At 46.1% G+C, this 15155-nt stretch overlaps 6 protein-coding genes and 1 non-coding gene across 7 annotated transcripts; 2 read left to right on the forward strand and 5 right to left on the reverse strand.

Moving 5' to 3' along the window:
• Nucleotides 1–655: 655 nt before the first annotated feature.
• Nucleotides 656–1761, forward strand: JR316_0000052 (uncharacterized protein; the record flags this gene model as incomplete). The annotated part of the gene is made up of 5 exons (XM_047885869.1): nt 656–866; nt 922–999; nt 1053–1331; nt 1384–1437; nt 1490–1761. 5 exons carry the CDS (start codon nt 656–658, stop codon nt 1759–1761), a joined length of 894 nt encoding a protein of 297 aa, XP_047753615.1.
• Nucleotides 1762–2102: 341 nt separating this feature from the next.
• On the reverse strand, nt 2103–2176 carry JR316_0000053. The gene has a single exon. It is a non-coding gene; the product is annotated as a tRNA-Val (tRNA).
• Nucleotides 2177–2485: 309 nt separating this feature from the next.
• Nucleotides 2486–3088, reverse strand: JR316_0000054 (uncharacterized protein; the record flags this gene model as incomplete). Its single annotated transcript, XM_047885870.1, has 1 exon — nt 2486–3088. The coding sequence occupies one exon, from the start codon at nt 3086–3088 to the stop codon at nt 2486–2488; it is 603 nt and encodes a 200-aa protein (XP_047753616.1).
• Nucleotides 3089–4189: 1101 nt separating this feature from the next.
• On the reverse strand, nt 4190–5008 carry JR316_0000055 (uncharacterized protein; the record flags this gene model as incomplete). Its single annotated transcript, XM_047885871.1, has 1 exon — nt 4190–5008. The coding sequence occupies one exon, from the start codon at nt 5006–5008 to the stop codon at nt 4190–4192; it is 819 nt and encodes a 272-aa protein (XP_047753617.1).
• Nucleotides 5009–5481: 473 nt separating this feature from the next.
• On the forward strand, nt 5482–6443 carry JR316_0000056 (60S ribosomal protein L1-B; the record flags this gene model as incomplete). Its single annotated transcript, XM_047885872.1, has 6 exons — nt 5482–5486; nt 5545–5706; nt 5773–5886; nt 5949–6064; nt 6121–6285; nt 6346–6443. The coding sequence occupies 6 exons, from the start codon at nt 5482–5484 to the stop codon at nt 6441–6443; spliced, it is 660 nt and encodes a 219-aa protein (XP_047753618.1).
• Nucleotides 6444–7400: 957 nt separating this feature from the next.
• JR316_0000057 (WSC domain-containing protein) lies at nt 7401–8711 on the reverse strand (the record flags this gene model as incomplete). Its single annotated transcript, XM_047885873.1, has 6 exons — nt 7401–7765; nt 7836–7969; nt 8036–8231; nt 8290–8429; nt 8510–8610; nt 8670–8711. The coding sequence occupies 6 exons, from the start codon at nt 8709–8711 to the stop codon at nt 7401–7403; spliced, it is 978 nt and encodes a 325-aa protein (XP_047753619.1).
• Nucleotides 8712–11305: 2594 nt separating this feature from the next.
• Nucleotides 11306–12550, reverse strand: JR316_0000058 (WSC domain-containing protein; the record flags this gene model as incomplete). Its single annotated transcript, XM_047885874.1, has 6 exons — nt 11306–11649; nt 11706–11842; nt 11900–12095; nt 12158–12297; nt 12348–12445; nt 12509–12550. 6 exons carry the CDS (start codon nt 12548–12550, stop codon nt 11306–11308), a joined length of 957 nt encoding a protein of 318 aa, XP_047753620.1.
• Between the last annotated feature and the right edge of the window lie 2605 nt (nt 12551–15155).

Consider the following 15155-nt stretch of genomic DNA (forward strand, 5'->3'; position numbering starts at 1 on the left):
TATCTGTCATGAGAATTATTTAGACGCCCGGCGCTCATGTTATGAGAACGAGGCAAGGCTTGCAAAAATCTATAAAAAAGATTAGATGTTTCCGTTATCACCATTTCTTAGATCCAAACATCATTCCATATCATTCAATGTCGTCCATATTCAAGATATGGAAGGATTACTGTGACTCGACGAAATTATCTTAAACTAGGTCCTGAAGAAGACTATCATGTCTCCCTCACATCGTTACAAGTCAGAGAGATGTATGCCAAGACAATTCTCAACGTCATTCAAGGACATGTTAACCAACTCGATGTTCCGCTGATAACGTCCTGAATACATCCCTGCTTCTGATTAGATAAAGTTCGAATTCCGTAGATAATCGATGACGTATTACGTGTAACAGCGTCTATTCATCACATTCCGTGTGGTATGCTTTCTCATGAAAAATTCTCATTCCCAGTATCCCCAGTGCTAGACTTTTCTAAGTTTATACATAGAAAGATATTCATTCGTAATTCTTTCAGCTTTTTGATTGGCCACTTTGATGTCTATGGCGATCCGGGAAATAAATGGGAGTTCAGCAAGATTTGATAGGTGCTATAAAAATAAAAGGAAAGACTCACTCAGGATATACACTTCTCTGAAAGCCTCAAACTACACGACAATGTACGACGACACTCTCCCTGTTGTCTCGGAGGACATGCGGAGGGATAGGTTCCTAACAAACCCTGCTATCGTCATTATCAACAAATTGAAACTGTTTTGCAAAGACTGTAGTCATTTCATTGTGCTTGAAACACCGTACAGCATCGAAGGATATACCAGACATGTACAGAAATGCAACCAGCTTGCTGCACAGGCGAGTTTCTACATTCGTGTATCCCTTATAATCTATCTCACCACATATCGGACGAGAACAGCTTCATACAGGTGCCAAGGCAGACCCAAGGAGTCGTCGGGACCTGAGTCGAAGAGGTCGCGGAGGGGGAGTGTCAGCTAATATATCAGGTACGTTGGAAAGCTTCCGTAGGGGATACAAATAGCTTACATGGCTCATACAGCAGCGTCAATCCAAGACTCAGCACTCCATTGGCATAGTTCAACATTCACCTATCCGAATACTCTGTCACGTCATCCAGACCCTTTGCATCCTCGTTCAGAATATCCACATTCACATCCAAATAACTCGTCACTTGGACATCATTATAACATTGTGAATCAGCCGAATTATAGTCAAATTGGTTGCCCGTATCTCAATGAGACTTATTGCCCTACCGATGGACTACAAGGAACTTTCATGCCCCAATTTTTTGGGTTTGTTCCACTAAGGCCCCCCCAAGGTTTCTCCAATACCTATCCATTGTCGACCAACTGACATCTTACACTGTCTAGCGCCTCCATACGCACCCACTAATGGAACATCAAGCTTATCTGCAACAGCACCAGGTACATCCACATTGCATCAGGTCCAAATATTATGCCAAATAACAGTGCTTAGATTACGACGGTACAATTCAGACTGCTGCTGCAGTAAAGGCTTTGACGACGCCCGTCGCAACTTCATGTGCAGCACCACCAAAACAACCAACCCCAGTGGCTTTACCTCCGCAAACGGAAAAAGTCATACTACCTTCAATCAACTCATGGTTTCCTTCACGCATCGATTCTGGCCGCACTACGTCTTCCACTTGCATTACAGACCCTTCAACTGTATGCAAATCCCATCTACCTGCATGTCTATCGAAACACTCTCTCGATAGCGCTAATTAAAGTGATTCAAGTAACCTAGCTTTGTATTTTGGTAAATGATGTTCAGAATTATCAAATGATCTTCTTTGGACCTTGAAGCAAAGCGCGCCTAATGAGTATTAAACCGTTACACTCCGTGCTGCCAGAATTTAATTTATAGGTCACGGTGAAAGTCAGTGATTGTTCAATGTGGCTTTAATTATCCCATGGCTATGGAGAGGACGGACAAAAATTAAACGACAGTGTCTATCAGCGCATTCTAAAGTAGGCCCGTTAGATCGTAGATTGTCAAGCAAAAAGGGTTTACGTCGCGCTGCAGAAATTAGAACCTGAAGATCGAAAGGCTTGGAACAAATAAAATGTGATTCGACCCAGGCTCGAACTGAGGACCTTCTGTGTGTTAGACAGATGCGATAACCAACTACGCCATCGAACCTCTGCTGAGGCTCATCCGTCAAGCACTCCGTCCTTTATGACTACGGTTGATGAGAGGAGTTGAACCGCTGCGTATGTTCTGATAAATCTCACCGAAAAGTTCTGGATTCATGAATTCGTGATGGCACATATCCCTCCAAAACTAAAAGACATGGAGCAAGGTAGTTCTAGTAAATGACAATGAAATAACATTTCCGTTTGTTATATAAAATATAGTTTCGACGATATATACTGTCCTGAAAATAATTCATATATGTAAGGAGGCCGGGAGATGTAATAGGATGTTATTTCTGAATCGGAATCGATCTTATCAGGTTGGAACCCAAAGGACACTGCGACCATTTTCATCTTGGGAAACTATGCAGGTTTTAACTCCATCAGAGCGTCCATCAGAGTCGTTCGCGCGCTTAGGGAGACGGTCCCTGTGGTGTTTACGCCGGTGAGCAGAAGTAGATGTCCCTGGAGCATCACGCGACTCTGTACGCAGGCCCGGGGTCCTCCTTGTTCGATCCGGCGACACAACTGCAGTAGTCGTAGTGTACCTACCCCTCTTCACCACCGTGCGGGTGAACTCACCACCGAAAATAGTAACGTTCTTCGCGCCCACGAAAAAAGATGGTGCACCCTCCGTGTCGGAATCGGCGAAAGGGGCCGAATCGGAGCTTGATTGTGAACTTTGTTCAACGTCTATCCCAGGAGTGGCCCGAACAGACTGAGGAGCTTCCGAGGTACTATTGATTACTACATCCCCCGATGTCTCGATGAAGGTGCAGTTTCGTAAATCGACAGTCGCACCCCCAAAAAACGAAGCAAGATGGTTCTTTATCTTATCAGTTCTCAAAGGAGGTGTATCGCCTTCTGGCCTTGCCCTTGTGGACGCGACATCGGGGAGATTGTCGAAATTGCGGGGCATTCTCTTCGGGTGGGTACAGGTTGTGTTACAGAGAAATAACCGAAAATCAGGTGTATTTATATTCTTCATACGGTGCCACTGGTCCCATATTCATTTTTGTTTCTTAATGGCCGTGGGCCACCAAGGCTGTAACCCCTTTCAGTGTCCATGTCCATTGTTTGTCGGGCCTTCAGATACTTTTTTTTTGAAAATTACCCCAGTCGTTTCATTCAGGCGTTTCATTCAGGCATTCACTCCGTTTCTTGTGAGAATCGAGAGCATCATACGTACTCGACTCCCATCACGGAGTGGCGTATTCACGGATTTTAGATCGATTACGCTCTTACCCTTGCACATCGATTTAATACACGCAAATGGATCAGATCCACCGCACTCGTAGGTATAAATAGACCCACATCGCTCAGCGCTTGGGCAGTGTTTGCCTTTAATACTTAGGGTGTGGATCGGTGTGAATGTTTGTCATTGTTCTATTTAACTTATTCCTTCTGAGATCACTGTCATATCTGATGGAATGCACTATACTCGATGAACCCTGCGAAAGGTTTGTATGGAGCAGTTAAGCAACTTGAAGCCATAAGAGTTCGGATAATTTGAGCCGAGAAACGACGGCAATGATGGTTTTGAAGGAGAGTAAGAGACACTGAAGATCGTTCTCACCGTGATTGTTATCTTTTGTAGACATAGTCGTGGGAAATAAGTGGCGATGATTGCGGATGTTGTTGGTCCGTGCACTTTCCTAGTCTTCGTTGTACTCGACCAGCATAACCACTACCTGCTCAAACATCTCCGGATCGATTAATCACATTGACTTAATCTTGTTTTCAGGTTCTCAATGATGTAGTATACAAAAAGTATACTAATACGGTTGACCTGGCAGTCCTTGCAGAAACTGTACACGCTAATACTTATTTTATTGAGAAATTCTTTCAACAGATTTTGATCATATTCACAGTGGCACTTGCATTCGGTGAGCTACAATTTGTACGGATTCCCTCTGCTACAGTTCGTCTACTATGTTCCCTGAGCATCTGCTCCGAACACGCATAAAGTTCAGCAAATATCCATGGATCCAATCTACGTAAACCCGTATCTCACAACACTTTATCTCTTATAAAAGGTAATGTTGTCCATGTTCATGACGGGTCCGCGAATGACCTTCTCAACACTCCCACTAGGACCATAACGAATGGTGTTTCCAGCAACGTATGAGAAATCGCCCGAAAGCGACACGTTGCTCAGGTTCCTTCCGATGTGGACACCGTCCTCATCGAATTCGACCTTGATGTCTTGATCCATTCCACTTGTTCCGGCAGATTGACTAGAAGATGGGTAACCACCGAATGTCGTCTGGGCTGCGTCCGCCCCTTGCTGAGGAACGCGCTCGAAAGCCTGTATAGGTGACTCGTAGTCATCCTCGGCAGCTTGTCTAAGTCTGTGCCTACGAGGGGCACGCCTTAGATTACGCGAGGAACCGGAGGTTTGTCGAATTTCATTTCCACCGCCTCTGTATTCCATTCTGTCCATGACGGCACTGTTTGCGAGGGGACGAATCTCATCAACTTGAGTGTTCAAATCGCGAGGAGCGGCAGCGGGATGGGGAACTGGTTGAGCGATGTTTCGGGATTCTCTGGTCACATCGACTCCCATAACCACTGGTTGTGTGTTTGGGTCAAAGGGCCCTTGAATCGCGATAAGCCTTATTTCAGACCCCTCTTCGCTTTCATCCTTCAATTTATACAAAGACTGCGATTCACGGGACTGGTACCCCGTCAGCTTTCCAAAATAACGTTTCTGGCTTTCTGGGTGATTGATGATTTCCCTCCCGGCCAGTTCAATGAAGGCAGTCGGAATCCAGTCTGGAACTACATCTCCTTCCTCGTAGCTAGTGCTCAAGTCAAATTGTCTCCAGATGGTGCTCATGATGATGGTATGGGGTTGAAAGAAGGTACACAGTCTGCGCATCGTCTTGAATGTTTATATACACTCCAAGGGCCCCGTGCCACTCAAACGAACACACGCTGAAGATGGTGGCCCATGGGCTGTACCTTACGCGGGTTTCCATGATGATGGGCCGTATACTTTTGTAGGGAACCTAGCCTCTCGGAGAACAATGCTATTTTGAGTTTATGGAATGGTCCGTCGACTTACATACCCCACATTAGAGCAAATAATTTTCTACTTCCAAGAAATCGTTTTCATAGATGAAGCTACGAACCGTAGCTAATTCTGATTTGTGCCTCCTGAGCCACTGCACAAGCGCTGGTCAATGTGACAATCAGGTCACAACTGTATAGCACTTCCACGCCACTCGTTGTCACAACATCAGCATCGGTCACACAAATTCGGCCAAGCCGTCGCGGTAACCACCAACTCCTCCTCCAAAAAAGATAAGCATGAGGTACGTCTCGACGCTATACGTCCCATCGAGCACCCAGAATACTGATAAATGTACACAGTTCCAGCAAACTCTCAGTGTCCAGCGTGCGGGGCTCCATCAAGGAACTCCTGGCCGATGCCAATGGCGAGAAGAAGAGGAACTTCGTCGAGACCATTGAGCTCCAAATCGGCTTGAAAAACTACGATCCCCAGAGAGATAAACGTTTCTCTGGAACTGTCAAGTGCGTATTCGATGTGTCATTCAAATGAAGCAGCCGTTCTAAACCTCATTATTTACCGGCCTTTAGGCTCCCCCATGTCCCCCGTCCCCGCATGTCCATCTGCATTCTCGCTGATGCTGCCGACATCGATCGTGCTAAGCAGATTGAGCTCGAATACATGTCCGTTGATGACTTGAAGAAGTGAGTACCGAAAGTGATTGTAGGGCAAACTAGCCATATTGACTGATTGCATTTTTTGAAAGGCTGAACAAGAACAAGAAGCTCGTTAAGAAGCTCGCCAAGAAGTACGATGCTTTCCTTGCTTCCGAAGCCCTCATCAAGCAGATCCCCCGTCTCCTTGGTCCCGGTCTCTCCAAGGGTCAGTCTCGCTCCAATCTGTTCATACGTCCACAGTTGCTGACATATCCATTAAAGCTGGAAAGTTCCCCACCCCTGTCTCCCACGCTGAGGATCTTACCAACAAGCTCACTGAGGTTCGCTCCACCATCAAGTTCCAGCTCAAGAAGGTTCTTTGCTTGGGTGTTGCTGTTGGCCACGTCCAGATGAACGACGACCAGGTCCTCGGAAACGTCATGCTCAGTGAGTCACCCTGTACTTTTTCAATCGAAATTATTTTAATCGTCCTTCTTTCTACCTAAGGCATCAACTTCCTCGTTTCGCTGCTCAAGAAGAACTGGCAGAACGTCAAGTCCCTTCACATCAAGACCACCATGGGCAAGCCCGTCCGCCTCTACTAAGCATATCACTTCGTCATCATTTTTCCGACAACATGCGTCGGCGATGTAGGCGTGATATAGGGAGTAGCATCGTTGAGTGTTGAAGAATGGCGTGCCGGATGGTAGAGGGAAAGGAGGAGGGATGAATATGACGGATCTTCGATGACGATGATAGCACCACGTTGAATGGGGGACAAGAAGCGATCAAGGAGGAGGAGCAGGAGAGAGGGGGGTTGCAATGCACAACACGAAGCCCCGCACGCTTGTACCAACGGTTTCATGAGGAGGGAGCCGATTGGGAGCTGATGTTGCCCCTCTCTTTTCTTATCCATTTCCTCTCTTTATTTCCTGTTCGCTTGTATCGTCTTTTCTGTCTCTCATGTGGTTGTTTGAGTCACTTGGAGTTTCTGAGTATTTCATTTATATTTGTTATCCCTTTGTATCTTTCGGTGTTGTCACTATTCAATTGCTTTGCGTTGCTCCATCGTCTCTTGAGTGCTGCATTCCTTATAGTGAAATACAATAATTCTTGTACGTGTACGTCCATTGTGCTCGTAAGGTGGTAATATCTCATAGATTTGTTCACACAGCGAAGGACAATTTAAATGAAGAGGATTCAGATGAAGACGTAATTTACACCTATTGCTTGGTCCGATGTAATTCAGAAAGAATTCCTAGCCTTCTGACCACGGGTCTTCAGTGCTATTGACAGAGGGCAGACTTTCTGGGGGTTTCTGGGGGATATGGAATCCCCCTGTTGGTGTGTGTACGAAGTTATGGTTATTTCAGTTTTAAGATCTTACGAACAACACTGCTGCCTCATTTATTCAGATTTAATAATCCTCTCTAAGGTAGCTGATTCATGAACGAAATACGAACAGATTAAACTTGCAAGACTGTTGAACGATATATATGTGAAAGGTCTCAGATCAAAGATAATTATTTTCTTGGTCAAATATAAAATATCAAGCTCTTAGTCTACGGGAGTTTGGGGACAATGGAGGAGATAGGGATGGGGCTTGAGAGAATGGAGGTGATAGGGATAACGACTGTCGAGGCAGTGGCAGTAACAGTCGTACCGGTCTTCACGCTGGTGCTGGTCGGAGCGGCCGAGATCGAGGAGATGGCGACTGTAGACGCGGACACCGTGGGCGCGACGCTCGTCGACGAGCTACTGTGTGGGACAGCGGCGGAGGAGCTGCTGACGACGGGGGGCACGGTGTACACGGACAGTCTGTTAGCGGCACCGCAGAGCTCTGTGTGGTCCGCCTCGCAGGCGCGCGAGCAGTCGGTCAGGGCGGCGGTGACGTTCCCGGCAAGTGGGTTGAATTGGTTGCCACACCCTATAAACCGATTAAAGAAACATTCGTCAGTATATACATTTGTATCTGAGGCCGAAGACAAAATGCGCACAGCACTCTTGGCCAAACTCTAAGCCGGCCATGGTAAACCCAGAGGCTCCGCAAGCGGTTGTGCAGCGCTCGATAGTAACTCCTGGGATGGGGATAGACTGAATCAGCGTGCGCTGGCTGGTTCCGACGACATCCCTATCAAATCCAACCAAAATCATCAGCTACTCTACTCTGGGGTAACAACACAATCTCATCACGTACTTGAAGCAGCCGCTGAACACAAAGTTTCCGACCTTGGCCTTGTTGGTCGGGATAGGCCCAACGCCGGTGTTGCTGTTCTGGTACACGCTGATCAACGACGCGCCTCCACAGTCGATGGTGCTGTCTCCTCCACAAGGGAAGTTGCACTGCGTGTCGTTAACCTTGACTGCGGTACCTTGGATGTTAAAGTCGCAGTCTACACCAATGCCGCGCGTCAATGGTCTATCACCAGCGATGTAAGAAGCGAGACGTACAGCACTCGTCCGTGAACTCGGTTCCTGCAAAGTTGAGGGGTGTGGAGAAGTTGCCGCAGAATTCAGTGCAGAGGGCAGGGGTCATGCCCGGATTGACGATGTTGTGCTCCTGGAGAGTGCGTTGCTGAGGGACAGCATCCCTGTCATCAAAGAAAGAAGAATCAGTGATCCTCATAAGCATGCCATTGACGCTGAGTCTTGCGAAGGCTTGTCTACTTACGTGAAGCAGCCAACAAAGGTCCATCCTGGAAGAGGCGCGTTCGGATTTGGCGCTGCCGCGGTTTGCCTGCTGTTGAGATCGGAGGGCAGAGCAAATGAGGACTGCAAAGAATCGGTAAGCTCCAAAAATCGTTGAACATATGTACAAGAGATTAACGCACAGACAGGACGGTCGCGAGGAAGACGAAGCTGGACAGAGACATTTCAACCAAAAGTAATCTGCAGTGAGGATGTCGATCCCTCTTTTCAACGACGAGATTTTATACCTGCTGGGTCGGTCAGGGGAGGCTGCTCTCAAGAACATCAAGATTCTCGATTCCATTGGATGCATACCGAAACTGCATTGCACTCGTCCAAAATGGACGAGCCGCACCAATTGGCACTCGATCAGAGGTTCCACCAGACCATCCGCGTCCATTAGCGAAGGTGACCTGCGTAGGTACATCCGTCTGCACAGACGGAATGATGCGCACAGTCAGATATAAGGCCCAGGGACCATAATCCCGCCCTCGGCTGGCATACATTTCTCCCTATAACATGCTTTCTTCCCTCCTCTGTCCTTCACCCGTCAAACAATATAACATCGAAGCACAGGGGCCAATTGACTCAGGAGAATACAAGCAGACTGAGCGGAACCAGAGCTGTTGATTTATGATGACCTAGTATAGCTTGTTCCTGTGCAGAGTTCGGCATCGTGTTAATTTTTCGTTCGAACTTCGGAGGACAAGGACGTGGGTGTGAAGTCGGAACCGGTGTCAGTCGTCTAAAAATAACCGTCGACGTGAAATGGGCCCGTGGGGCGCCCAGGGGTTTAGGAGGCGGGGCTTTTTTTAGACTAGAGGTCGACGTTGTCGACAAAATGCATTGCTGTGCTTATACCGCATTGGCTATGGCCAATAATGGTTGAGTGGTACTACCCTGCTATTTCTGGGTTCATTTCTGTTTCCACAATAATGATCCAATGGACAGTGTGTCCAAGTAAAACAGCGACAAGAAAAGCTTTGCAGTTTAGACGGTGGGGATCCTAGCTTACAGCAAGGCAATTAAAAACTAATCGCATCAGAACATATTGAAGCCACTTCATATATCAACCTCGTAAGATTAAGTAACATAAGCTTGAGAAGGACATCATACAATGAACGGTTAAATCTTTGAAGGCAAAGGTTTGGAGCATACCTTCCGTTCTTTTCCTTTAGAGGCAAATGTGTGGATTGCAGACGGAATTTTTGACTCCTCCATTTTCTCTGTGAAGCTTTTAAAAATCTGACAGACTGCATTTCTAGCAGACTGCATGGTGTATTTAATATTGCTATTGTCATCCCTTCCGATATCAATGACTTCCTATGAGACTTCGTTATCTTTTTGAAAAGCTTTTCTGCTAGTTCCTGTGAAATTCTCCCGGTCTTTGTAGCCCCAAGCACAGTAACATCAAAGAGTTTTCGTCTGCCACTATATCCAAAGAGATCCAAATGTTTCGCGTCATCCTCTGTATATTGCGTAAAGATAGATTTACTCCTCTAAGGACGTAGCCGCTGCAGCTACGGCCAAAATGGGTTTGCCAGTTGATAATTGGATAGTAGATAAGACTGACGTGGAGTTTATCCAATCACAAATAGTAGTAAGGATCCGGATAGCGTCCTTGAGATACTCGTTCCCAATGCCTGGAGTGCCAACCAAAAATACGAGCAGGCCGCCCTAGACTTCCTGCTGTGCCCTTCACCAGATCAAAAGGATATTTTTCATGCCAACTTAGTCCAAATAAATAGAAATAGGGAATCCACACTTGTATGCTTCAATCTTGCGTTCATTATACTTTCTGACACAAATTAGTCAGTGTTCACTGTTGACGCGTTGACGCCCCGTAGGGCAGAAAAACTTCCATATTTGGAAGTACCCCTGAAAAGGTTTTTCCAGTTTAGCGGATTCGAGGGCGAAAATCAGCAAAAATGCGGACAAACCCCAGAAGAGCCTCCAGGGCCATGATTGAGCATAACTGATAGAACCTCTTGTGTATTCCTAGCAGACGCCGTGTTTTATTATTACCCATGTGAAATATTAGGAATTCCTCTCATGTTGGCTTACAGTAAACTTAATGACTTCCCATCATTTCAAGCCTTTTTATTGTTCCGTCGATCTGTGGGGATACGGTGTTACTATTTCGTTCAGTCCCATGCTCTGTCAACCTTACTTCCAAATTATCATTTCAAAAACATTATCCACCACGCGATGACATTCCGGGCATCCTCGCATCATAATGGATTCCGCATGTTCCGGTGAACTAACATTCAAGATTCAAACATTGGAAGCTTCGGCATTGTTTGGCAGCGGGAAGCGTACCCGTGATACCGAATTGCGGCGGACAAGAGTACTGAGCCTGTGAGTCGATTTTGCAAGTGGTGTACCTGGTATATATCAGTCTGTGGTGAATACGAGTCGATTGAGCCAGCTTACTGCCCGTCAGCAAAGGCTCATACCCGCTTATTTGTATTAAAAGGAGATTCTCTCCACCATTCAAATATTCGAATGAAGTATACAAGATCAGTCCAGCACACATGTGTAATGTGCCCGAAACACCGAGTGTGATAATTGATAACAAGGGATAAAATTGTTCAAACCAATTAAGCTTCATAACTATTGCATATCTTCAATCACACGTAATAAACACGAAATTGCTAAGAAAATTGATGTATTAAATATCTAGCATTCTCCACGATGCCCGTAGGAACAATTTTACATAAAAAATAATATGGGGCAACAGATCAGCTCTCAAAGGCCGGTAACGGTGGAACCAGAAAGCTTAAGCTGCCTTGGTGGTGGTGGTTGGTGGGGCAGAAGTTGCAGTGGTCTTGGCCGTAGTCGATGTTGTGGGTGGTGGAGCAGTTGTTGTGGGTGGTTTCGAGGTGGTGCTGGTGGTAGGAGGGACAGCAGTAGTACTCGGCTTCGCAGTTGTGCTGGTAGTAGGAGGGGGAGCACTCGTGGTTGGTGGGGCGGAGCTGCTAACGACGGGGGGTGGGATGGAGTATACGGACAACCTGTTTGCAGCCCCGCAAAGCTCTGTGGGGTTTGCTTCACAAGCTCTGGAGCAATCTCCGAGGGGGGCGGTGATATTGGCTAGAGGAAGGTTGAATCCGTTGCCACACCCTATAGAATATCACCGTTGGTATCAGACTTCATCGTGGTAAGACGGCAAGACGTACAGCATTCTTCGCCGAATTCCAAACCAGCGAATGTGAATCCGTTCGCGAGGCAGGTCCCAGTGCAACCCTCAATAGTCACTCCACCCTGAACGGTGAAGGATTCAAGCAAGGTTCGTGTATCTGTACCATCGACATCCCTGTAGAATAATGGATGAATCAGTAAAGGTCCGTTAGCAAGCAAGATTTGCACTCACTTGAAGCATCCATCAAAGGTAAAGTTTCCGACCTTAGCTTTGTTAGTCGGAAGTGGGCCAACGCCAGTGTTGTTATTTTGGAATATGCTGATCAACGAAGCTCCTCCACAGGTGAGAGTGCTATCACCCCCACATGGGAAATTGCACAACGTGTCGTTGACCTTGACAGCCGTTCCTTGAATGTTGAAGTCACAGACTAAAAAGGCACAAACCGTCAACAACTTCCCTGAGTTGATTCTGGGGTATTTATATACGTACAACACTCATCGGTGAACTCTGTTCCAGCGAAGTTGAGCGGTGTGGTGAAGTTACCACAGAACTCGGTGCACAACAGGGGAGTCATGCCTGGGTTGGTGATGGTGTGTTCCTGGAGAGTACGGGTTGCAGGAGCAGCATCGCTAGTCGTCACTGTCAGCGATTGTAAATGGCCAGGAGTACAAGAACTCACGTGAAGCAACCAACAAAAGTCCACCCAGGAAGTGCCGCGTTAGGATTTGTCGCGGCAGCTTGCCTCTGGCTCAGCTCGGATGGAAGTGCAAGGGACCCCTGTTTACGCATATCAGCGTTTCATGAATTGAAGCAAACGTGATTGTATGAAAGCGAAATTACCGAAAGGAATGAAGCGAAAAGAGCTAGGCGTGCAAAAGACATTGGCAAGGCTATCTGGATTTTAGAGCTTTGTGTGGGGGATGATGTCCTAACTGAAGAGGATGCGCATCTCAGTTTTTTGGCTCTACTTTTATACTCGAGGTAGCCGATAACCTTTGCTATCAAATGAAAATTTCCTTCCCACAACTCAGTAAAAATGAAGGAGAAGACACCACATGAAAATTGCAGACCTCCAGGTCTATGGATCAATCAGCTAATAGAATGCATGCCGTGCTGTTTTCCCTTCGTTCTCCTGTCGCTTCTGTTTCTCCGATCCGAAAGAATTCGAAAATCGAAGGTGTCCAACAGACAGCGAAGCTATCAGTCAAACAGAGAGGCAGTATATCCTTGGACAGCGGGCGAATCGAAGTTGATGTTGATGTTGAAACTACTGGGTGCGTTCCTGTGCAAGACCTCGGCATGGAAGTATAAGGAACAAAAAGGCGGTGGGACAATCAACCGTTACAGAAATAGGTCTGAACGTGGGTATCCAGTACTATGATCAGCGCATGAGTGTAATGATAGAATGTCAACGTATCAAGACTGGGGGAACCTTAATGAGCGACCTTGACTGAAAGAAAATTCTTCATCAGGTAAATTTGGCTCGAATTGCTATTACACTCACTTACATCGCCAAATTGAACCCCATATTCACTCCAATCATGGCTTGAATACGTCCAAATAAGAATATTTGAGGCTACATCGGCTGTAACAACATTTCCGCCAATCAAATTGATATTGAAAACGAAAATCGAGAGGCTCATTCATCCCCAAAAACGCGGGTGAAATGTATGAGGCTTTGATATGTAACTTACGTTCGAGGGAAACTAGCGGACGTACTAGGTCAAAGTACGCCGGGTCGGGATCATGTCACTTCAGGTCATGCCACGTCAAAATGCACGGATTGTTGGGGTCAAGGGTGGAACAACGAGCCGTCTAAGTGCTACAATGGAACAGTGGCCTAGCAATGGCACGATATAGAGGGCTGGAGCCAATGGTATCTTTCAAGAGATATCTTGAGGTGTTGACTGAAAAAATGATAGATGTGAGAATGAGAAGGCTAAGAATAAGGTTGTATAGCAGTCCTCACGTCGGTCTGGAAGCCAACACCGAAATCTAGCCATCCTTTGAGACATGTCGGTGATGGATAACAAAGAAAATACTGTTGATACAAGACAGAATGTGGGTAAAACCATTCATAAACGACCCCTTTTGAGGATATATAGGTATGTTCACGCATACCTAATCATTCATTGGAATGCTAAAGGCTCACAGTTGTTTCTAATCGGGAAATCCATGTGAGTCAACCATGCCGTCGAAGTGAGGTAGGTGCTAAGTAGTGCCAACGCATCAGAGCGTCCGCGAGTCTGACAAAAACATCAAGGTACCCATGCGCTAGTGAGAAAGAGTATTTCTTGTAGAACAGTATGAGTCCCAATTGATGGAAATGGGAGTATATAGGTGGAAGGGGTTTTGAAAACTAAGACTGAGTGTGATCGAGCTACTGTAGTGTGCCCCGCCGGTAAAGAACGCGATGCTGCTCCGACTCAAAAATAGAGGTGAATGAAGACAGCGGTGATTGCAAGGTGCACAATGCCTGACTTGACAGCTCAGAGGGCATTGTCCATATGGTGCGGAGGTGGCCGAATCCGATATCTATCTGCCTGGGTGAGAGAAACACGGCAGTGTTTGGCATGCGCATCAACGGAAGATCACATCCATGAGAGCATGTTCAATATTGGAGCATTACGTCCGATTGGCCTGTATAAATAGCTAACAATATCTCACCATTACTTTGAAACATAAGCTCAGAGAGAAAATGTGACATACAAGATTGTAGAACCCGTGAAATGAACAAAAACTTGTACGTTGCTCCGTTTGAAACCATCTGATTAACTCCTATACAGTTAAAACGAGTGTGTATGAGTAGAGATAAACGTAGTATTGATGTAATAGCTTAGTGGGGTCCAGGAGAGTTTCATGCAGGTTACATGCTCGATTCGCTTGAGTTGGTTGAAAGGCAAGTTGCGATTACGCGTCACCCAGTGTTCCATCACTCACGTGAGTCTTCAAGCGGAGTTATATCGGAGATTGAACAATTTGGAACAAATTTAAGAGTTCTGAGTACGAGTTTTTGTGTAATATAAGAAAGATCATTAGAAAGTTGTTTTATGAACCTCAATAATGCAGTTTGAACTTGGCGGCTTCAATTAAAGGGCATTTGAGGAATACAATTGTTCCAAATTTGTTATTGCGTAGATAATACGCTTTACGCAGGTGCACTGAATCGAGACACCTATAGTAACCTACACACGTTGTAATGAATGACTGGGGATTAAGAAACAAGCGCAATCGTTCAGCTTTTATGAAGAATGCGGATGTTTCCGTCAGTATCCCATGAGTATCGGTTTAAACCAACAAGGATAAATAGTGGGTCCATAACTTTTATCATCCTAAATGGGAATAAAAGACTGGCCCGGCTTACTTAGCACACACTTCCGCAGTGGCATGGTCATCCCTTCATTCTTTGCGGAGGGTAGAGAGGTATTGAATAACAATGCGTTGTGCCTCGCGTCTGGGCCACATATCATTATTTCTTTGTAGCATA

This window comes from Psilocybe cubensis, chromosome 1 (assembly GCF_017499595.1).
Source record: "Psilocybe cubensis strain MGC-MH-2018 chromosome 1, whole genome shotgun sequence".
Taxonomy (NCBI): Eukaryota; Fungi; Basidiomycota; class Agaricomycetes; order Agaricales; family Agrocybaceae; genus Psilocybe; species Psilocybe cubensis.